This window comes from Terrapene carolina, unplaced genomic scaffold (genome assembly GCF_002925995.2).
Source record: "Terrapene carolina triunguis isolate 2854851 unplaced genomic scaffold, T_m_triunguis-2.0 Scaffold58, whole genome shotgun sequence".
Classification (NCBI taxonomy): Eukaryota; Metazoa; Chordata; order Testudines; family Emydidae; genus Terrapene; species Terrapene triunguis.
Window position 1 is genome coordinate 77,071,607 of NW_020664409.1, and position 23,937 is coordinate 77,095,543.

The window sequence follows — 23,937 nt, forward strand, 5'->3', positions numbered from 1 at the left end:
CTTCCTACCTAGAGAGAACAAAATTCATCAGGAAATCCCCTAAACTATTTGTCTCCTTGGCTGAATGTATGGGAGGAGAAGCTGTCTCCTCATGGAGACTTTCTACATGGATTTCGGGCTACATCTTGCTTTGCTATAAATTGACTGCAATCCTGCCCCACAAGGTGGGAGGGTACACTTCACTAGGGCCCAGGCGGCCTCTGTAGCTTTCCTACAAGATGTCCCTGTTCTCAAGATATGTAGGGCAGCAATGTTAGCTTGTGAGACATTATGCCCTGGTGCAGGCTTTGAGAGCAGGGGCCCCCTTTGGCAAAGTAATTCTTCAATCGGTGGGTACAGCCAAGTTCCTCGCACCCTCCTTCTTAGTGAATACTGCTTGTGAGTCATCTTGAGTGGAATACATGTAGCGACCATCACTTGAGAAAGAAAGAATGATTACTTACCTTGTACAGTAATTGGAGTGCTTCGGGATGTGTGGTCCCTATGGGTATGTCTACACTGCAGCTGGGATGAACCTCCCAGTCAGGGGAGACATTAGTGGGGCTTGTGCTAGTTCACTAAAAATAGCTGTGTGGATGTTGCTGTACCGTCAGAGGCTCAGGCTAGCTGCCCAAGCTCAAGCCCACCCTACCCCCGGGTCCAATCTTGGGTAGCTAGCTTGAGCCTCTATCAGTGATGCAATGTCCACACTGCTATTTTTAGCATACTAGGTTGAGCCCCACTAGCATGAGTCTGTTTACCCAAGCTGGGAGGCTTGCTCTGTACTGCAATGTAGACATACCTTATGTGTATTCCACCACCACCTCTCCTTCCCTTGAGCTTTGGATCCTTATCCTTAGACTATTCCTGGTAGAAGAGGAACTGGAGAGTGGTTGTCTGCACTGCCCTTAAATCCTCAGCTTGGAGCACGAGGAGTAGGGACACTGCTAACAAAAAAATATTTTGGTCTCAGGCGCTACAGTTGCATACGCACCTTGAGTGGAATAAACACAGGGACCACTCATTATGAAGAACTCCAGTTACTATATAAGGTCGGTAACCATTCTTTATAAGTCCCCATCTCATAAACACTTACTCTCATATATATATATAAAGATTTGCCGGATCGGGGCCTAAGTCTGGAAATGATAACGTTGTGGTTGCGGGGGTAATCTTTACATTGTCCCTTGTGCACATGCATTACAATGTGTTCTTTAATCAAATGCTCTTTTTTCCCCTTGCCTCATTCAGTGCACATATTGGATGATGGTCTGTGTGTAAGGCAAATGTTCTGAATTTATTTATTTATTTTATCCTCAATGTGTGGTCCCCTGCCCCATTCACTGCACATTCTCCAAGCCCACATTATAGACTCTGCCTCATTCGCTATACGCCCTCCACTTTATGCAATGGATGAGACTAGGGTTCAAAGTGTGTAGGTTGGATGATGTGTGATGAAATTGGCAGGGGATTACACACTGAACAGTGAGGATAAAAATTAAACATTGAACAGCTGCCACAATTCACCAAGATCCATCCAGGCTGCACAATGACTATGATCATGTTATAAAAGCATATTCAGAAAGAGGCAGAATAATGAAGTGCAGACTACTTTAATTTTGACATTTCAAGACTTTTGAGAGCTTCACTTTGCAACCTTAACAATATTTTTACATATTTTTGTATGGAATAATATTGCACAATTTTACATCCTTTGGAGCCTGCCTTATTCCATATTCATCTTCATAATACTGACTTAAACAGAATTACACCCACTCACATAATGGTGATTGTGGCTCAGGCTTTCATGCAGCTCTGACCTTCAGAGTGTAGTAGACCTTATACGTCATAAATGATTTGTTGCCATACATGCACCTAATATCCTAAAACAATTTTTTTAAAGCAAATAATCTGGGAGGGGGCTTCTGGGCTGGGGCAGGGGGCTGGGGTGCGGGGGTGGTGGTGTGAGGGGTGGGGCTGGGGATGAGGGGTTTGGTGTGCAGGAGGGTGCTCTGGGCTGGGACCAGGGGGCTGGGGTTTGGAGAGCAGGAGGGGGCTCTGGACTGAGGCAGGGAGTCGGGGTATGGGGAAGGTGAGGGCTCTGCCTCGGGGTGCGGGCTCTGGGGTGGGGCTGGGGATCAGGGGTTTGGGGTGCAGGAGGGTGCTCCAGGCTGGGACCGAGGGGTTCAGAGGGAGGAGGGGGATCAGGACTGGGGCGCAGGGGGGTTGAGGGCTCCAGCTGGGGGTGCAGGCTCTGGGGTGGGACTGGGGAAGAGGGGTTTGGGGTGCAGGGAGAGTGCTGGGGCAGGAGGGCTGGGGGCGGGGCTCAGGGGTGCAGGCTCCGGGCAGTGCTTACCTCAAGCAGCTCCCGAAAGCAGCAGCATGTCCCTCCTTCGGCTCTTACGTGGAGGCGCAGCCAGGGGGCTCTGCGCGCTGCCCCATCCACAGGCGCCACCCCTGCAGCTCCCAGAAGCAGCAGCATGCCCCCCTATGGCTCCTACGTGGAGGCATGGCGCTGGCCAGGCAGCTCTGCATGCTGCCCCGTCTGCAGGTGCCACCCTTGCAGCTCCCTTTGGCCGCGGTTCCCAGCCAATGGGAGCTGCAGGAAGTGGCGCTTGGGGCGGGGGCAGCATGTGGAGAGAAACCTGGCTGCCCCTACGCATAGAAGCCATGCGGCAAGCCCCTGACCCCGCTCCCCGGCTGGAGCTCAAGGATTAAAAGGCCTGATGGGCCGGATGCGGCCCGCGGGCCGTAGTTTGCACACCCCTGCTCTAATCACTTACCTTTATTCCATTAGTGTGTTATTGTGTCAGTTTAAATAAATTAATCTGGTTTTGAGTTATAGGGTTGCAGAAAACAACTCAAAACACAGCACTATTTTCTGTAGCCCTGTAACCAAAATATTGTCAAAGTGATTGCTTTTCAAAATGGGTGAAAATATTTACGTTTACGCTCTATCTAAACTTGGAGTTGGGGGTGTGATTCCCATGGAGTCCAGGCAGGTTTGTACTTGAGACGGCTAGTCCATGCAGCCGTTCACAGCTGCCTGTGCCACTGTGGCTATACTATTTTTAGTGCATGAGCTCAATGAGAGCTAGCATAAGTATGTCTGCGTGAGCTAGGAATCACACTCCTAGCTCCAAGTGTAGACATAGCCTGGGTCTTAAACCTTTGGTTGCTAAGTTTTACCCCACAAGTAATACTTAAAATGGAGTTAATCAGATCTTGAAAATAAATATGTATAATGGAAAATCTGATCATTAAATCCTGCTGTCATGGGCAGTGCTTCTATAACCTATGATGTTATTCATTCAGTTACTAATAATTTTAAATGCTATACAAAATGAAACCAAAAGGGACTAACAATTTATTTGTGTTTAGTGAAGGGCTTTGGGGGTTGCCCACTTCCCCTGCTTTATTTAAGCAAAAGTCATAAACATCAGATTCTGAATTTTTTTTACCAGATGTTCAAGAATAGAAGATGGAAAATAAAATTACATAAACAGCATCTGATACCTATAAATTCACAGTAGGATAACCAAGAAACCTGATTCTTTAGAGTGGCAGACTATATTTTGTCTGTGGATGGCAGCCTTAAATTATCATATATTTACTGAATTTGTTAGATGGTAACAAAGGACTAAGTATTTTACTATTGAATTACTACGTATTGATTTGGGGCTAAATTCTGATGTTCTTAGTCCCTTGAAATCAATCGGAGTTTTCCATGAATAATATCATCAGGGTTTGACTCTTAGTTTTTATCATTTTGTTTTCAATTTTGTGCTAACAAATTATTCTAAAAACATGAAATACCTGCAATCTGTTGAACTTCCATGTCATGCATAATTAATTAATTCTGAGCAGGGTTATGTGTTTTGATTTATTTTTGCGAAAGAAACGAATTAGCTCAACAACTGCTAGCAGTTACTCTTTGTTAATCATCAATTTATTTCTAATTTTGAAGAGATTACTGAACCTAATGATAATTATATATCTACCACAAAGTTTAAGAAGTGTTGCCAGTGCTAGGAACAAAAGGAGACTTCACACTGATGTTGGCCCTTCTTTAATTATTAACAATATGTGGGAATGTTCAAACAGTTCCCTTGCAAAAGTTGCCACCAGCATGGTAAATAGAAACCACCTCCTTTTTAAGAAACAGAAGCCACTGAAATGTAATGAACTGTATTTCAAAATATCAGCAAATTAAAATGGAGCTTCACCATGCTCTCTGCAGAGTTGGATTCTAATATAACTTTGGGGTTATGGCTCTTTTTTGCAAGAAAGTTGAGTATTTTTTCTATTTTTATATATATTCTTGAAAACTATTTTCTCTCACCTAACAGAACTTAGATTTTCTTTTTTAATCTGAAAGATGTATTTCCTTCTGGCTTGATCCCTAATTTTAGCAATTTTGTTCATTGTGACCCAGTCTCTGACTGCTGACATAGATGTCACCTGCTGAGATAGTTTTATATACTTCCACCATCCAGCTCCATTTAAAATAATATCCTCTTAATATGGGAAAGAACTCTTAGCCTTAGTGAAAGTTGAAACTCTCTTTCCAACTTCTCAGCTCTGGGACGCTCTAGTAATAAAATTCTTCACTGGATTATTTGTGATTGTGGACATGCACATGGCAATGACACCAATCCTTCACGCTCTCTGCTTCTGCCTTTCTTATGAGTAATGGGGTACTGAAATTGTCAGAAATCCTGCTTTCGTAGGGCACCAGTTCCTTAAACTATCCACTAGTCTCCTGACCAACCTTTTTTTTTTTTTTTTGAGTTTCCAAGAATCTATCCAAGTTTGGGTCTATCCAAGTAGCCCACTAAACTCCCAGAAATGATTAAACTATCACTCATGTTATCAGATCATTCATTTTTAAAATTGGAAAGTTTTGTTGTTTCTTTGCTAGTGTAGAGTCAGCCCCAGTTAATAATATACAACTTAATCAGTCTGAAGTGTGTTATTTTCAATTATGTGGAAACAAGTATGAAAATCTGAATGTAATAGCTCTTTAAATAACACTGTTTAATGATTGTGGTTAGTTACAGTAATTAAAGTAATAATTAAGTAACTATCACAGAATATCAAAGTACTAGGGACATATGAGACTCTTTTAAACTTAACGAAAATATATTTCTGCTAAAGACAGAACAACTATCATTGTTCGATTATTACTCTTAATGTAGGAAGACATAAATGCAATTCATCCACTGTTAACAAAATACTGTGTATCAAAAAGTTATATGACCTGCTCATTGTAAGTCTTGAATCTTCAAAAGAAAAATCCAAACGAATTAAGAAGCTTTTTATAAAACTCCAGCATTTCACCTCTTAAGAAGTGACTGTAGCATAATCTTTGAGACTTCATCACACATTCACACGAACAAAATCAAGTACTGTTTTATATCAAATATAGATTGACAACAATGTTTTCCTGCATCTGTTCTGCCCACATAAGAAGCCAGCTTCATAGTCTGGATGTGTCCTGAGGCTGAAACTTCTTATAAATAGAAGAATTTTTTATAATGGCAGCTGGGTATGGTATCCAGCTGTGGATCTGCTTATGTATTGTTTGCAGTATTCTCTGGACTTGTTTTATATAGTATATGGCAATATGTTGTCATACAAATGTCATGATTAATGCTTATTTACGAAAGCTTGTGTAAATATCTAAGAACTGAGTCAAACAACGTGCAAGTTAAACAGTATGTTTTCTGAATATTGGAATGACATATCCCAGGAGGCTATTGAGTTGGATAGTGGATGTTCTTTCTGCGTATATAGAACAGTTTCATATGTAGCATGGAATCATCATTTTAATATTGTTAAAAAGGAGTCTCTCTTACATTGTTTATAACATAACAACATTCATATTCCTTTTTTCGTGTGAGTTTGCCTTTTCATAAGAATCAACTAAAAGGGCAGTCAGTATTTCTATATGTGAGATAATGCAGAAGTTAGATAGATAGTTTTTTTTATTGCTAAAACTTTTACTAATGAAAATTTTACAAGACCAGATTTATGACATATTTTTATGAACTACGTATTGTAGTTTGATTTTCTACTATATGTTTAGACAAGCAGTGCTTTCTGAGCAAAATCACTATGTTGTAATTGTTAATTCATTTTATAGCAGCATAGTCTCTTATTAGGATGTTATACATTGTAAAAGTATTGAGCTCTGATATGTAGTTTAAATCTCACTGGAGGATTTTGATGGCTGTGATGGATTTTCGTACACCTAATTATGAAGAACTTCATCTATTTTTTCTTCTTTAGATTCAGCTTCTGTATGAACTGGCTGACATCATGAGCAAAGTCTGGAATAAGATTCAGAAGAGAGGTATGCCGTATCAATCTTCTGTCTACACGGAGTCCATGACAGGGCCTGCTCCTCCTAGCTCTCCAATTAAAAGTAGTGTTGGGACAGCTCCACCGGATACCAGCACATATAGCCCATCTGCTGACTTTGGAACCACTACAGAGGTAAGTGTTTCTGAAAAAAATATCCTATGAAGGACGATCTGCAAAATGTGGCAAGTGACCAATTAAGAATCACAAAGATAAAATAAGAGTAACAGTATTCCTATATACTGTAGTTTTGACTATAATCCTCTAAACATGTAATACTGTAAATTTGGGGAAACCGGAGGAAGAAGGAAGGAAAATGGTTACAATATTGCTGCCATATTAATTATATAACTAGCTCACTGCTATTAGAAAGGGATGAATGCTGATTCTTTTAGACTATAAGTAGGGCCCTACCAAATTCACGGTCCATTTTGGTTAATTTCACGGTCGTAGGATTTTAAAAATAGTAAATGTCACCATTTCAGATACTTAAATTTGAAATTTCACGATGTTGTAATTGTAGGCGTTCTGATACAAAAAGGAGTTGTGGGGGAGTCGCAAGGTTACTGTAGGGGGGCGTTGTGGTACTGCTACTCGTACTTCTGCGCAGCTGCTGGTGGTGGCGCTGCCTTCAGAGCTGGGTAGTTGGAGAGCAGTGGCTGCTGGCAAGGAGCCCAGCTCTGAAGGCAGAGCAGCAGCGCAGAAGTAAGGATGGCATGGTATGGTATTGCCACCCTTACTTCTGCGTTGCTGCCTGCAGAGCTGGGCCCTCAGTCAGCAGCTGCCACTCTCCGTCCGCCCAGCTCTGAAGGCAGCACAGAAGTAAGGGTGGCAATACCACAACCCCCCCTAAAATAACCTTGTGACATCCCCTCTCCCTCCCGCAACTCCCTTAAGGGTCAGGACCCCGAATTTGAGAAACACTGGTCTCCCCCGTGAAATCTGTATAGTATAGGATAAATGTACACAAAAGACTAGATTTCACGCGGAGAGACCAGATTTCACGGTCCGTGACGCATTTTTCATGGCTGTGAATTTGGTAGGGCCCTAACTATAAGTGTAAGAAAATTATATGTAGGTGTTTTTTAAAACAGAATATGAAGGAGTTTTTCAGGTGCAGAATTATAAAGGTGATGGTGGGTGGCCTATATATTTTTGCTGGGGCTAGGGCCAGGTGAGTTTTTGTCTTTAGTTTACTGCCTGGTCTAAGTCTCCACAGCTTGCACAGGTTGTATTGATAGCCATATTTGGGCATGGAGAAGAATTTTCTTCCCTACTGTACTGGCTGAATCAAGGCGGGTTTTTCACCTTCATGGATGCATCTGCTGAGCCTATTTTATGAATGTGGTGCCTTTCAGGCAGTTGTCGCTGAGCATAATAATGCTCATGGCAACTGGAGACTATGCACTTGGAAAGTCATGGGACTTGTGACTTTGCATCAATGTGGTTGTTAAGGTCAGCTGGTTAAATTAATTAACTGACCTGATACAAACCCAGCTCATGGGTATATTGATGGGTTAAGGAGCTAGTGGCAAACATATTGGGTGGGATAAGGATAGTCCTGTGCCGTGCTGTATGTATGGAATGCCTGGTTCTTTCCACAGACATGAAAGTATGGGAAGTACAGTTCTGGAGAGATAGTTTTTCATTTTTTGGATAAGCTTGGCTGTTCTTAGAGCAGGCCTTTATGACACATTTGTGGGAACAGGGTTAGCCAGTTAGTTTGAATTCTGGAGTTCTATTGAATAAAGTTGTGACCAAAATTGCTTTAATTCTACACAAATTGTCAGCGTGTTAATTTTAGGGCAGTTGGAGGCTGGGAGGAATTGGAGGTGGTGACTGGCACTGCCCACATTTCACATCCATTTTACATAGAATCAGAGAGATTACTGTCATTAAAAGGATGGAATTGGAATTCTTCTTGTTAATCTAGTTCCACTGCAGTATTTGCCTTGGGTTACTGGAGTTGCTTGGGTTTCATTTTTATTGATATGTTAGTTTATTATGTATGCTCTACCATGCAAAATCTAGATGGGATACAAAAGTTAAGATAAACAATAACAGTGACAAAACATTATGGCTACACAACCAACAGTTCATCAGCTACTGACATTAAATCCCTTGTTGTTAAAAACAATAACCACCACCGCCATTATAAATAACTATATGTTTTGCACCCTCTTTTCTTTATATTAACAGCAGTATATAAGAATTTGGAGTACTTGCTGTATCCAGACAACTATGTGAAACTGATTTAGTAATTTTTAAAATCAATTTGTGGCTAAAGTGGTTGTGGTATGATGGATCCATGTGAAGCTACTGTATCCTTTCCCCTTGAAAATTTTGTTGAATCATTTATTTCACTTCAGTGTTTTCTCCTGCTCTCAAGAAAATGTCAAGATCTAGCCAAACAAGATTTATGTCTTGACCTGAACCTAAGTGTAGCATTGTGAGTTAGCCAACAAAGGATGATACCAGAAAATGAAGTCAATAATTTTCCTTTCTGAGACTGAGCACATCATCTCAGTCAGCTATTCAGTACAGTACTTAGAGCCAGTATTTGTGCTCAGTGTTTGATTTCTCAGTTAGAAGCTTATTACAGCATCACTGAAGCATCAGGCAAACTACCCAGTTTCTATCCTCCTTTCCAATGTGGATTGCATCATCACGCAGGACGATGATTTTAATGCTTGTATTTAGATAAAGTTGCAGGTTGTGTGAAGTAAAAGTTTTGCTTTTGCATACCTCTGAAATTCTAATTCTGAGACATCATGAGGCTATTGTAGTGGTAAACTAAATCTAATCTGTGAATTACCAACAAAGCAAAAGTATATCTGTAGTATGTTAAAATAAATTTAAATGTATGTGTCAGAATGGCAGTGTATTACATTCAATCCTGTGGCCTTAATCCTAGTTTATTGATAGTGATTCATAATAGAATACTTAATTTATACAGTACTTTCCAAAAAAGGATCTCAAAGCACTTTACAAAGAAAAATATAATTGTGCTAGAGACTGTACAAACACATTGTTAACGATAGGTCTTGCTATAAGGAGTTTACCATCTAAACATGCAATCAAAGGATAGTAGGGAAAAGAGCGGCACAGTCAGAAAAATAATCTGTCTGAGGCCATGCAGCATGTTATTGGCAGAGATGAGAATACAATGCACATGCCCTAAATTCAAGTCCAGTGGCCTAAGCAATGGACCACACTAACTCTTGATTGGGATTAGATTCTATTCCATGCACATGGGGCAACATGGAAGAAGGCACAAAGACATGAATGGGAGAAAATGAAAGGGTATTTAGGCTGGTAGCATTTGTGGAATGAAGGGAGTGAGGGGGAAAATGGTAGAAGATGAAGCCTAGATATAGGGTGAAGCTTTGTTGGGTAGGAACTTGAAGATGAGGATTAGAAGATTAAATTTGATAGAATTAGCAGGAGGAAGCCTTCAGAATGACTTAAACAGGGGACTAGTGCTGTCTGATCAACAGACAAGGTAAATCATATTGACGGCTACGTTTTTAGTGAATTAGATGGGAACAACATGAGTATTAGGGAAGTCACAGAGGAGGCAGCAGTCAAAGTTGGAGATAAGCATGTGCGCAAGTTTTTTCACCATTGGAAAAGAAAGGAAAATTTAAAACATTGTGAAGAAAGAAGCAATAAGATTTAGGGGTAGCCTATTTGTGTGACAGGAGGAGTCAGATTGTGCCCTAAAATAGACCAGGAGGCTGAGAATGGTGCAGAGGAAAAGGGCTTGTAGTAGCTGGTGCATTTGGAAAGCAAATGGTTGAAATATCCTGTGAGAATCCTGGACCCAGTGGCTTGCTGCCATAAGCCAAGATAGAAACCAATTAGCCTTTAAGGACAGTTCAACATGGTATGGAAGCTTCCTGGAAAGGCTCTAACCTTAGCCCAAAGGGAGGTGGTAAGTAAAGGAAATAGGAAAGTACCTCCTTGCACTCCCCCTCCCCTCATCTCCACAACCAAACTGAAAAGTAAGCTTAAAGAGTCTGGTTGTGTGAGTAAGTATGGAGAATTCATATTAGAAAAACATATAGCCATGAGATCCTGGGCTAGCATTAGTAGTGTCATCTGTATGGATATGGAAGTCCTTCATGAGTCTTTGAGATGGCAGTATCAGGTTCTGGGAGAAAGCCAGTCACCACTAGGTATGACCCATATGCCACTAGGATACCCCGTAGTCTTCCTGATTCTACTTATTTTTCTTTTAATTTCCTCACTTAATTTCTGAGATTTTTAAAATGAAGGTAGCCACTATTTTGACATGACAGACTGAAACCATGTGGGCTGCTGTGCAGGAAGCAGCTTACCACCCCCCTCCAGCCCCCCAACTATTCCTGGACCTACATACTTTCCTCTTGACATCATTGACATTGCAGGTGCACCGGGAGAGTTGTAAAGGAAATGGAGTCCATAGTGTTATTTCACGGGGAAAAATCAATGTTGGCCAAATAGAGTATGACTCAATAAAAAGAAAATAAACCTTATTCTCAAGTTTCTAATAGGCTATTGCTGACAGAGTAAAAATAAAATTATAAAGTAATTCTGTTGTGCAGTTGTCATTGGTTGTTTCAGAAATTATAGTGTATTGGCGGAGCATTTCCAAAAGTCAGAGTGCCAGTAAGGGTTGATGTCATAATAACAGAGTTGCCATCCCACCCTTTGAGGAAGAAATTGTCAACCCTTTAAAATCAAATGTGGGAAACAAGCAAACAACAAACCTCTTCCAAAACAACTCAAGGCCATTTTCCTCCTGGGGGGCAATTAATCTCTCATAGATCCCTTTTTCAGCAGGGTGGCTTAATTAAAACAAACATACAAATAAAATTCCCCTATGGGTACAGTGGCCACGGAGTCCTGGTCCTCCCTTGAACTGAGGGGGATGGGACTGAGGAGAAAAGAGAAAATCTCCTGACTCCAGTCCCCACTTGGGATGAAGCTGCAAGCATCAAGGATTACCCCCATCCTCCTGAAAGCTTTATGCCCCATTTAGACGGGGTTTATTTGCACCAGTGGAGTTAAACCACTGCAAATCACCATTGTAGAAGCAATAGTGCAGTGCATTGACAATGGGGGTTTGTAGCGGTGTAGTTATACTACTACACACACCCCTCCCCCAAATAACCAACAACAATAAAACCTGTATATACAAGATCTGAGCTTCTTATGTCTGCCACTCTATGAGGCACAGTTGTCAGCTCCACCTTTCAACTGCCCAAGGGGCGACAACCGTCAGCCCCTAAAACCAAGGCAGTTCTGACTGGCTAGGCTTTTCCTTTAAGCCCTGTGTAAGGGTGCAATCCCTTCATGGTTTAGCCAAAGATGGGTTATTGTATAAACACCTTATTGTAGTCATCTTAAGAACTCTGGAAAGATCTGTCTGTATAGACTGAATTGCAGTAGCATGCCTACTGGAACCAAAACTAGCATTTTAAAACCTTGCATTAATTGTTACACACATGTTGTAGTTAGTCCTTGCTAATCACTTTCTGGGTGTCTATTGAAATCTAAATTACTTTTTGCAAGTCCGTCCTGTGGCACCTTTAAGACTAACAGAAGTATTGGGAGCATAAGCTTTCGTGGGTAAGAACATCACTTCTTCAGGTGCAAGTAATGGAAATCTCCAGAGGCAGGTATAAATCAGTATGGAGATAATGAGATTAGTTCAATCAGGGAGGGTGAGGTGCTCTGCTAGCAGTAGAGGTGTGAACACCAAGGGAGGAGAAACTGCTTCTGTAGTTGGATAGCCATTCACAGTCTTTGTTTAATCCTGATCTGATGGTATCAAATTTGCAAATGAACTGGAGCTCAGCAGTTTCTCTTTGGAATCTGGTCCTGAAGTTTTGGAAGATTGTTTGCAGAATACGACCGAAGCCCCAGCAGCTGCTTAGGGGCTATCCAACTACAGAAGCAGTTTCTCCTCCCTTGGTGTTCACACCTCTACTGCTAGCAGAGCACCTCACCCTCCCTGATTGAACTAACCTCGTTATCTCCATACTGATTTATACCTGCCTCTGGAGATTTCCATTACTTGCATCTGAAGAAGTGAGGTTCTTACCCACGAAAGCTTATGCTCCCAATACTTCTGTTAGTCTTAAAGGTGCTACAGGACCCTCTGTTGTTTTTTACAGATTCAGACTAATACGGCTACCCCTCTGATACTTTTGCAAGTCTGTAGCTGTCCCCTCTTTCACTGCCCCATGTGTGACAGTACTCCCCAATGCTTCCCCTTCAGGTTGCCTCAGAGCAGTGGGAAGTGTGTGTGTGTGTATGTATTTCGGGGGCAGACAGAAACATATTATTTGCATCTCATAGAAGCTGTGAGAGAGCCTTTGGGAGATTGTTGAGGAAGTAAAGAACAGCCTCTTTCCACTTCTGGTTTAGGGTTGCCAACTTTCTAATTGCACAAAACCGAACACCCTTTCCCTGCCCCGGACCCTTCTCTGAGGCCCTGCCCTGCCCCTTCTCTGAGACCCTGCCCCCACTCACTCCAACCCCTGCTTCCTCTGTCGCTCACTCTCCCCCACCCTCACTCACTTTCACTAGGCTGGGGCAGGGCGTTGGGAGGGGATTTGGGGAACGGGGTCTGGCAGGGTGTTCTGACCTGGGGCCAGGAGTTTGGGTGCAGGTGTGGTGGGAGGTCTGGGAGGGAGTTAGGGTGTGGGAGTAGGTTCCAACCTGGGGCAGAGGCTTCCCTAGGGGCTGCAGGGCCATGCCGTTCGCTTCCGAGAGTTGCACGGAGCCAGAGAAGGCAGGGAGCCCACCTTAGCCGCGCTGTGCCGCCGACCGGATTTTTAATGGCCCGGTCAGTGGAGGTGACCGGAGCCACCAGGATCCCTTTTCAACCAGGCGTTCTGGTTGAAAACCGGATGCCTGGCAACCCTATTCTGCTCCTCGCTCCCTAGATTTGAGTCAAGCTGATTCCCCTTATTTTCCACACTGCCTGGATTCCAGCAGGGGGTGCATTGAGAGCACAGAACAGAGAGTCTCCCTCCTATCAATGCTGGCACCCGGTGGCCAGGAGAATTAATTGCAGGAAACATTCTGCTTGATCCCTGAGCACTACTATATGCATGACACTTGGCAGGGCTGCAAGTTGTAAAAAAACCCTTATTTTGAACAACATTTGGCCATTTCATTTTACCAAACATTTGGGAAATACTTTTATCATCACAATTTATCTCTCTCCTTAAGGTGGAATGTTTAACTTTTCATACCTACTAGTACTTAATATAAAACTTCTAGATATACACATTTTGGTTTTTAAGGGTGGGATTTTCAAAAGTGCTCAGCATTGGCCTAGCTCTGCTCCCAATGAAGTCAATGGGAGGTGATGTCAGTGGGAGCAAAGATAGGTTCACACTGGGTGCTTTTGAAAAATCCCATAATATATACTTAACTTTATTATTTTCTGTTCAACTTCTGATAAAATTTACAGATCAAAATGTTTAGAATTTTGTGACACTAGAATTTTTTTAAAGAAAATAATTGAGAAGATAATATATGAAAGTGGGTCATGTGAACCACCTTTGTCAAATTTAGCTCCCCAAAGCTAAGTATATGCAATTTTTATACTCAGTGCTGCAAACTAACAACAACAACAACATAGGTAGACTCATTACACCACAGTATTTATTTCTACTGGTTTGACTTTCGATGTGGGTTTTTTAATTTCAAATATTTTAGCTACATGATTGGAGATTGGCTTTGAAATTCACTATGGTATAACATTTCATTTACATATTTATATTATTACAGCCTTTTGGGACCATTTTGAAATTACATTGTCTGTTTTGTTTATATGTTCCTACAATTTACATTTAAAACTTTGACGATTGTCAAACAAAAATACCCCATGCCATCGGTATGAATTTTTGAACTTTATACATTTTACAGTTAAAGCATTACACTATTTTGGTGGGGCCAAATGATTATTTTTAAAGGCTTCTTTCAAGTGCAGTAGGCTTAATATAAATGAATTTTAAAAAAGTACACTCTACAAATTGTTTATATTAAATAGCAAAAGAAGTATTTGTTTATAAGATCCACAGATTATTTATACTTTAAGCTGTGAGTAATTCATTTCATGCTGACAAGTTGATAGGGAGCACTGCACTCCTGTGCGGGTAAAGCTATCTAGCTTCCTGAATTTCAATCTGGGTGGTGGCAGAGGAAAAACGTGAGTGAGAGGCTTAAGTACTGGGGCTTAGAAACAGTTAATCATTTTTACCACCCTGCATTAGAACAGCAAGAGCAAAGGTAGTGCATACTACAACAGGCCACTTGTTTCTGTTTACTTAAGTACAAACAGTGGTAGAAGTGTTTAGTCCTTGGGGAAGCTCTGTGATTGAACAAGAACGCAGAAGTTATTTTGATAAGGCATAGCAGTAGTGTGGCCAAAACTGTGATCATCCCTGAGCTCTAAGGCAGGCCAAGGATGAAGGCCTCATATGTTTGGTTCTTCCTGATGAACAAAGATAAATTCTGCTAAGAAAATAAACTCAGTATTTTGGTCAATTTGCAACAATTGGTGAAAGAATTAAATTGTATATTTTAGGACTTGGCATGAGGAGGTGTGGGAAAATAGTTCAGCATTGCTGATTCTGGCTTGATCTTTCTGTAGATCTGGAAGCAGAGCAGAAAATTAATGCATAAACATCTTTAACAATATCATGCTGGGTGCTGGAAATCCAAAATGAAAATTGAAACTGCATGAAGAATGAGAGCATGATCTCTCACTGTAGTTTCTAATGTTTCTAATTCAAAGCAATACATTTCTAAGGATTTAAACATATTATACTTAAATGAAATAAAATTAGATTTCTTCATGCAATTGCCTCTGCAGACCCTCACTCTTTCAATTCTTGAGCTCTACACCAAGCTTTAGTGTAGTGGCTCTCAACCTTTCCAGACTTCTGGACCCCTTTCAGGACTCTGATTTGTCTCATGTACCCCCAAGTTACACCTCACTTTAAAAACTACTTGCTCACAAAATCACACATAAAAATACAAAAGTGTCGCAGCTCACTATTACTGAAAAATTGCTTACTTTCTCATTTTTGCCATATAAATATAAAATAGATAATTTGGAATATACATATTGTTGTTATATTTCAGTGTATAGTATATAGAGCAGTGTAAACAAGTCATTGTCTGTATGAAATTTTAGTTTGTACTGACTTTGCTAGTGCTTTTTATGTAGCCTGTTGTAAAATTAGGCAAGTATCTAGATGAGTTGATGTACTCCCTGGAAGACCTCTGCGTACCCCCGGAGGTACCGCGTATCCATGGTTGAGAACCACTGCTTTAATGGATGCAGAGCCATTAAGAGTTAAATTGTATCTGACCCTGCGGTAGAAACTGCATCCCTCGAAGTCCCACTTTGCAATGGCCAGCCACAACAGCAGTTCTTACACTCTTGGGAGCAATGTATTTCTCCTGACTAGTGTCACTGAGGAGGAGAATGAGCGAGTCCAACTGTCCGAGTTGTGCAAGAAATCAAGTAGGCAGACAGCTAAATGCTCTTGTTTGCAGCCATAATTAATTGTGTCTGCAATAAAATAAGGCACAAAAATATGTCACTTTAAAAAATTGCCCCCAAATGTCAGAAGATGCATTAAAACAAACTGCCAGATTTGTGCGTCTCCTGTTGATACCCATCATAGATATATTGCAATGATAATATACGTAAATATGTGGAAAAGATATTTATTAAACAATGTGTCATGCAGAGAGATGTTTATACCACTACTCTGTGCTGTGCACTGGCTGCTAGTAAGTTTCTGTGCCCGGTTCAAAGGTACTGTTGTTAACCTATAAGAGCCCTAAATGGTTTGATTACTTGAAAAATCAGTTCTCTCTACAATGTTGTCACAGTTTCTGTGAGCACTGATGTTACATCTGGAGACCCCCTCAGTTCAGACAAGAATGGGCTGCTGTCACAGCATTCTTTCTGAAGATTTTCAACTTTGGAACTTGCAACCCTTTTTGGTTCACCAAAGCCAATATTTGTTAACCTTGCGGGCATACTGCAAAACCCTCCGTTTTTCACAGCCATTTGGGGAAGAAGAGGGTTGATGGGCTGACAAGGCTGGAGTGGAGTGGTTTAGCTGAGGGTTTAGAATGGTGTCTGTTTAATTAGTCCTGCTTAGCCCTTTGGTATTAGATATTATTTTTAATTTTTGTGAAGCACAAAAACTGTAAAATTGATTCTATAAGGAAATAAATATAAAATGCTTGAGATTTTTGCTGTAAGCTAAAATTAAGAGTTAATTTATCAATATGTCAGCCTTATTCTCTTCCTTCACTTCCAGTTATTCTTCACTGTACTTTTTCTTTCTGTATTTTTCCCATAAACGTGTTTTCCCACAGGCTATTTTTTTTTTGCACTATTTTTTTCCTAAGTTCATCCCGCCCCCGCCCTCTCCTTCTCTTTGAGGCACTTTTTTCAGATTCCATTCTCTTCCTGGTGTTCACGTTAGTATTTTTCCCCGGTCTTTGTTTTATTTCTTAATTCTAAGGCTATATCTACATACGGCACCTTGTGGCTGCTCTTTATCGCTGGGAGAGAGCTCTCCTGGCAACAAAATAAAACCATCCCCAACGAGGGGCGGTAGCTTCGTCGATAGGAACACAGTTCCCGCCAACAAAGCGCTGTCCACACCGGTGCTTTTCGTTGCTAAAACTTTTGTCGTTCATGGGGTGATTTTTCATACCTCAGCAGTGTTCCCTCTAATTTTTTATGTCAATGTGCCGAATGAATTTTGTTATGTGCACCAATATGGAGGCGATGTGTGACACATCACCTTCATATTGGTACACATAACAAAATTCATGTGGTGGGGGAGGGGCCGAGGGTTTGGAGTGTGGAAGGGGGCTCAGGGCTAGGGCAGAGGGTTGGGGTTTGGGGGATGATGGCTCTGGCTGGGAGTGCAGGCTCTGGGATGGGGCTGGAGATGAGAGGCTCCAGGTGCGGGAGGGGGCAGAGGACCTCCCCCCCTCCCCAGCCCTCTCTTGCTGCAGCAACTCGGGTCTGGGGGAGAGGTGCCTCTCCCTGGCTTTGGCAGCTCCCGCGGGGCTGGGCTGGGCCAGGCTGGGCCGAGGGAGGGGCTCCTCTCCCCGCCATGGCAGGTCCGTGCTGGGGCTGGCTGGGAGAGGCACCTCTTCCTGCTGCAGCCCTGAGCCCCTGCGTGGGGCTTAGCAGGCAGCTGCGCAGCTTAGAGGGAACTTAGCCCTGAGTGACAAAAGGCCAGTGTAGACATAGCCTTATTCTCCCTTTTTAGTTAAAGCTCTTATTCTTTTCCTGCTGCTCTAATACCTCTCTCCTACCCATTCATTTTTTCTTCCCTTCATCTGCATAGACCCTCCATAATATGCTCAGGCTGTAGAGCCCAGAAGTTTTTCTTCTCCTCAAGTTCTTTTGCATTCCCTAAGGTTGCAGATACCTGAAGACAATTTCTAACTTCATGTTTACTCCATGGCATACACAAGATCATTACTGTGGGGAGCATTGCCTTCCATTCCTGCCTTCTGTAGGGCTCTTTTATGTGAAGTCCTGCATGTTTTGTTTTGTTTTCTGTAAAGAGATGCCGTCAACTTAAATATGGCCCCAAATTTAAATTTTGTAAAGCAACTTTTTTTAAAAACTTCTGAACAACACACATTTTCCATTTTTTTAGCATTCCAATACAAACCGTTGTTTTAAAACAAATAAACATCCTTCTACAGAGTTTGAAACACAGATATTACAGCACTAAGAACCTGAAAGCAAAACCTACCATAAAGAAAAATGAAAGTTGGCCTGGCTGAGTATCATTGTCTGAGTAGAAAGAAATGAAAAAAGTAAACAAAGAGCATAGATAGTGACAACTAGATTGTGGTCCTGATTAACCACTACACTCTGGCTGCTTTGTGCAGCAATGCAAAGCAGCCTAAGGATATGTCTTCACTATAGAGTTAACTGAGGCTCTTACTCGGGTGTTGCCCTTAATCCTCCTCCCCCTGTTTAGGGTTGTCACCCATCCAAGTTTTACTTGGGACAGTCCAGTTTTTGGCTTCTGTGTCCAGGTGCCATTTAGAGTTGCCTGGGGCCCAGTTTTCGACCAGAAAGTCCGGTTGATAAGGGGACCTGGCAACTGTCAGTGGCACCCAAACCAAAAGTCCAGTTACTGCAGGGCAGGGGGGAGGCACTAGGTCAGGGGTGGGCAAACTTTTTGGCCTGAGGGCCGCATCGGGTTTTGGAAATTGTATGGAGGGCCGGTTAGGGGAACGGGGCATGGCCTGGTCTCCCCCCCATCAACCCCCCACCTTGCTTCTCGCCCCCTGATGTCCCACCCCCTGGGCTCCTGTCCCATCCAACCCCTCCCCCCATTCCCTGATTGCCCCCCGGGACCCCTGCCCCATCCACACACACCCCGCTCCCTGTCCCATGACCACTCCCAGAACCCCCGCCCCTGACTGCTCCCCGCCGCCCCATCCATCCAACTTCCCCTCTCCTTCCTGACTGCCCCCCTGGACTGCTGCCCCATGCAACCACCACTTTTCCCTGTCCCCTGACTGCCCCCAGAACCCCTGCCCCGACTGCCCCCCGCTGCCCCATCCAACCCCCCCTCCTTCCTGACTGCCCCCCGGACCTCTGCCCCCATTCAACCCCCCTGTTCCCCGCCCTCTGACTGCCCCAACCCCTATCCACACCCCTGCCCCCTGACCACCACCCTGAACTCCCCTGCCCTCTATCCAACCCCCCCCCCCGCTCCCTGCCCCCTTACCATGCTGCCTGGAGCACTGGTGGCTGGTGGCGCTACACCCACGCCACCGCGCAGCATAGAGCACCGGGTCAGGCCGGGCTCTGCAGCGGTGCTGCCCCAAGAGCTCGCAGCCCCGCCACCCAGAGCATTGTGCCGGCTGCGGGGGAGGGGGAACAGCAGGGGAGGGGTCAGGGGCTAGCCTCCCAGGCCAGGAGCTCAGGGGCCAGGCAGGAGGGTCCCGCAGGCCAGATGTGGCCCACAGGCCATAGTTTGCCCACCTCTGCACTAGGTCATTAACTCACACTAGCCCTGTCTCAGCCGGGGCCATCTCCTACCTGCAGAGAGGCTCCTTGAGATGATTCAGCAAGCGAGGGCGGCGCGGGGGAGAGGAGTGAGCAATGGAGATAGGGTCTCGGGGGAAGAGTTGGAGCAGGAGCAGGACTTGGGGGAAGAGGAAGAGAAGGGGTGTGGTCTTGATGGACGAGGTGGTACAGGGCCTTGGGGGAAGGGGTGGGGCATGGGTGGGGCCTCGGGGATCCAATTTACCAGCAATTAGGAAGGTGGCAACCCTATCCCTGCTCTCATCCACACACAAAACCCTCTCACCCGAGTTTGATGGTACTTTAAATTTGAGCTAGCCTGGGAGAATAGGCCAGAGCTCGAGTGCCATGTTCACTCAGGCTGATAATCTGCACACTTTGCAGTGAGGAGGACACAGGCTAAAGCACTGGAGGGCTGATAGTTCTCCAGCCTCTTCCCATGATTCCCTCAGCCTCACACACCCCCTCCCGCCCTCCTTCCCCATGTGCCCAGAAGGACAGTCAAGTTCTCCCACAATTCACTGAGAGAGAATCGTAGGGCAGCTCAGCCTCCTGCAGCACAAAGAATCATGGGATATGCCCCTAGAAGGCCTAGTCAGTGCAGTGCCAGTGAGGACACATTAACTCAGACATGGCTTTGCAGTGACGCTGCTCACACCTGGACTTTGCTAATCTGCATACTCAGACTGGAATGTTGATCACCCCAGTTAATTCTGCAGTGAAGACATATCCTGATTGTGCTGGTTAATCTGGTCCTGGAACTTTAGTTTTATTTTGCTTTTAAGAATCTAAATTATTAGGATTATAGGTAAAGAAATGTATGTTTCTACAACATTATTCTTAAATTGGCAATGTCCTTTTGAGTTCTGGCAAATCGAGCATTGATTCTCTTTTTTAAGTTACCTTCCAGACATGTACTGTCCATGCAGGCCTTTCTTGTATCATTGCATTTTAACACAAAATTTCTGTGTATTTTTTTAAAAGCAACTTCACATAGAAGAGAGATTATAGTATGCTCCTAGGAAACATCTGCAAATCAGGCAACACTGAGCATAAACATAGTTGGAATCATGCCAGTGTAAGTTTAGCTCCAACAGTATAGAAAACTCTGAACACTTTGGTCTCTTTTCTAAGTCTGCGTGCTTGTCCATTATTGTTATGTCAGCAGCAATGTCTGTTCCACTTCATGGTATATCCATGTAGACACCCAGGACTGAATTCTTGGTAGACTTTGGGTGTTAGATATTTGGTTGGTAATATTCACATTCCCTAAAACTCAGTATGCACTGCTGTCAAAATTTCATTGCACATTTCTCTGTCACTGCACACTTTATATGCCTTGGTTCATGCTAGATAAATGCATTTCTTCAAGGATCTACCTAGTGCTGCCACAAGGAAACTTGTGCCAAAATTATTAAAAAGCGGATTCTTTGAGGAACGTGATGCATCATTTAATATTTTCAGAAAAATCTGTTTTAAAAAACAGTGGGAAAATGATTGCCTAAATTTTGTACAGCACGAAGTTATCTGTATCCTCAACCACTAAACAAAAACATAGTACAATGGGGGGGGGGGGGGGGGAATTATACAACATAGGCTCAAACTCTGAAAAACATGAAACTCCAGAATACATAAAATTGAAAAAAAAAGAGAGATCTAATTCATAAAATGCAAATGTTGCCAGGGTGGCAGTATGTATTTTTTGTGAAAGGTGCCCGTTTGTGTTTAATTTATTATTGTTTTGTTCTTTTTAAAAAAAATATATTCAGAAATGGAGAGATCTGCCAAATTTTTAGAAAAAAAATACACTTCTTTGGGAACGAGCATATCTAATGGGAGAGGGAGGGAGGGAAGAGACTCCCCCCAACCCCCAAAGTACACAGTTTGTAAATTAGGTTGGTAAACTGAGTGTGCCAGCACTAGAAAAAGAACTTCAAAAATTCTCCAACTGAAAAACAAGGAAAAATGCACTCTATAAAATAAAAAGAATAGAGACTAGAAAATCAAATCATACAGTATCAAAATTGGCTTGAATCTCAATTTGAACTGAGCTTGAACATGTTTTTAGATTTAAATAAGTATTGTTTCTCCATTTCCTTGACCCTCAATTGGCATCTACTTCTTGATATCTTGTGAAATCCATCTCAAGGTCTTAGCTACGGCAGCATGTCCTTGGCTGGCTGCTGCCTTCAGATCTCACAGGCTCCAGTGCTTCCCCTGTGTTCCAAAGTGCTTCTGAGCCAGGAGTCTCTAAAGCATATGAGGTTAGAATAAAACCGCCATCCCAGACCTGACTGAAGACTTCACAGTGAAAACATCTTACATGTGAGCCCGTTAAGAAGCCAATTATGGAAGTGTGGGAAATCTATTAGGAGATGAGGGCCATACTGTGAAAGAACCATCTGGTAGGGCTATGAGAGAGGAATAACAAAGATACAAGTATCCTTGCCATTGTTGGCAATGAAGTGGGAAGATGGTATTGGTATGCAGAAATTACTTTTTAGAAAGCAAAGAATCATCATCTGATTAGGAAGTGAGATTGAATATCAGTGCTTTGATCTGAAAGTGCTGTCTGCTACCATGATAGGATATTCATCTTTTCCGGTTCTCCTATTCAATTTTATATAGGCTTCTAAGTCAGAGAATTCACCTTCTCCTAGGGGCAATATGTGGGTTCTGGGAGGAGCAGTGTTCTATTTAACGATATGTAGGAAATCAGTGGTGGAAGCATGGTTGGTGAGTAGGACTCAGGATGGGCATGAAGGTGAATTGGGCTGTGGGGAAACATGGGAATTTGAGCTGTGTGTGAAGGGCATGGGGAGAAGTGGGACTGGAAGTGATAGGGGCCTGGCAGGGAGAAGCAAAGGGGAGAAGATCTGCATGCTGACCAATCACCTTTGGCTTGGAATGGATCTCTTCTTCTTCAATGCTTAGCCGAACAGTTGGCCGTAGTGATCGTTCACCATTTGGTCCCTTCCTGTGCAGCCGCAAGGGCTCAAAGGCCCTAAAGTCCAACATCAGAGTAGACTTGATGAACCCATTTAATAGGGGGTCTGCCTCTGGGCCACCTCTACTCCTCGGTTCGTGGAATTTTAGATGCCACCCGAAGAACGGCATTTGCCAGAATGACTTGTGGCATTCCCATGACAAAGCCTCCAGCTTTGCCCAACCTGAGCAGCAAAATGTCCATGTTTCACAACAGTAAGGAGAGGGTACAGCTCAAATAGATTCTTAACTTGGTTGTCGTACTGAGATGATGTTGATTCCATATTCGTTATAAACGATCCATGCCAGATGCTGTGATGCCAATCTGATGGAGAACCTCTGTGTGAGAGTTGGAGGAACTGGTGAGTATAGAAAACAAATAGCAAAAGCTAGAGACTGCTTTGACAGTTTAATTATTCAAAGATTGGAGTCGTGGGTGGACCTGGTCCTAGATTTTGCACCAGGAGACATGGAGACCAACCTTAACCAACTCCTCCTCCATTTGCTGGAGTGCCTTGTGAAACCTGTCGGGGCTCTGTATTAGAAGAACAATGTCATCAGCATAGTCAAGGTCTGAGAGTGAGAGATCACTGATCTTAATGCCTATGGACCTGATGGAATGCTGCATTATGAAACCCAGTGCCCAGTGAAAGAGTGCAGGGGCCAAGACAGAGCCCTGCCTGACACCAGATACTGATTTAAAAGGGCTGACATCCAATTTCCCAGATGTACACAGGCAGTGGTTTCATTATGCAGCTCGCTAATCAAATCCAGAAGAGTAGTTGGATCACCTACACCCTTTAAGGCCTTCCATAGCGCAATTTGGTCAACTGAATCAAATGCAGCCTTAAGTTCAACATACGCTATGCACAGGGACTTCTTGAACTCATGGTGTATCTCTGACAACAAGCGGAAGGCCAAAATAGTGTCTATTGTGGACCTGTTCCTCGTAAAGCCTGACTGTTGGAGGTGACAGTTCTGATGTAGCAGAGGCTCCAAATGTGCTAACAGATCATGCGCAAATACCTTCCCTTACACGGACAACAAGGTGATCGGCTTGTAGCTCTTACATTCACTGCAAGGTCCCTTGCCCATATAAAGTGAGATCACAATACCATCCTTCTAGGCAGTTGGCAGGGTTCCAGTTGTCCACACCAGACAAAAGATGGCTAGAATTAATTCCGCTACAGGGTCAGTAGCACATTTTAGCAGCTCTGGGGGGAGACAATCAGCACTGGTTGTGCGTCCGTTTTTCAGTTTGCAGATGGTGCACTTCACTTCATCCAACGTTGGTGCGTCAGTACAAGTGTCTGGGTCTGGAACCACAGTGACTGCCAAATCGTCCTGCTCTGAACAAGTGGCGGCTGGAGGAGTAGTTCACGATGCCGTGATAATGTTCCACCCAGCGTGAAAGGATGTCGTCATCCGATGGGTCTCTGCTCTGACAAATCTCCTATAGTTTGTGAGAGTATAGTGCATCTCTTGCCTCTGCCTTCCCACTCCAACCGCTCACC

At 43.2% G+C, this 23,937-nt stretch overlaps 1 protein-coding gene across 1 annotated transcript in view; it reads left to right on the top strand.

Annotated features, from left to right (window-relative positions):
• Positions 1 to 23,937, top strand: part of VPS13B (vacuolar protein sorting 13 homolog B) — a 953,533-nt gene that overhangs the window by 543,401 nt on the left and 386,195 nt on the right. Inside the window, exon 24 of the mRNA XM_026663381.1 lies at positions 6,271 to 6,477. Coding sequence (XP_026519166.1) covers positions 6,271 to 6,477 — 207 coding nt within the window. The remainder of the gene's footprint in view (positions 1 to 6,270; positions 6,478 to 23,937) is intronic.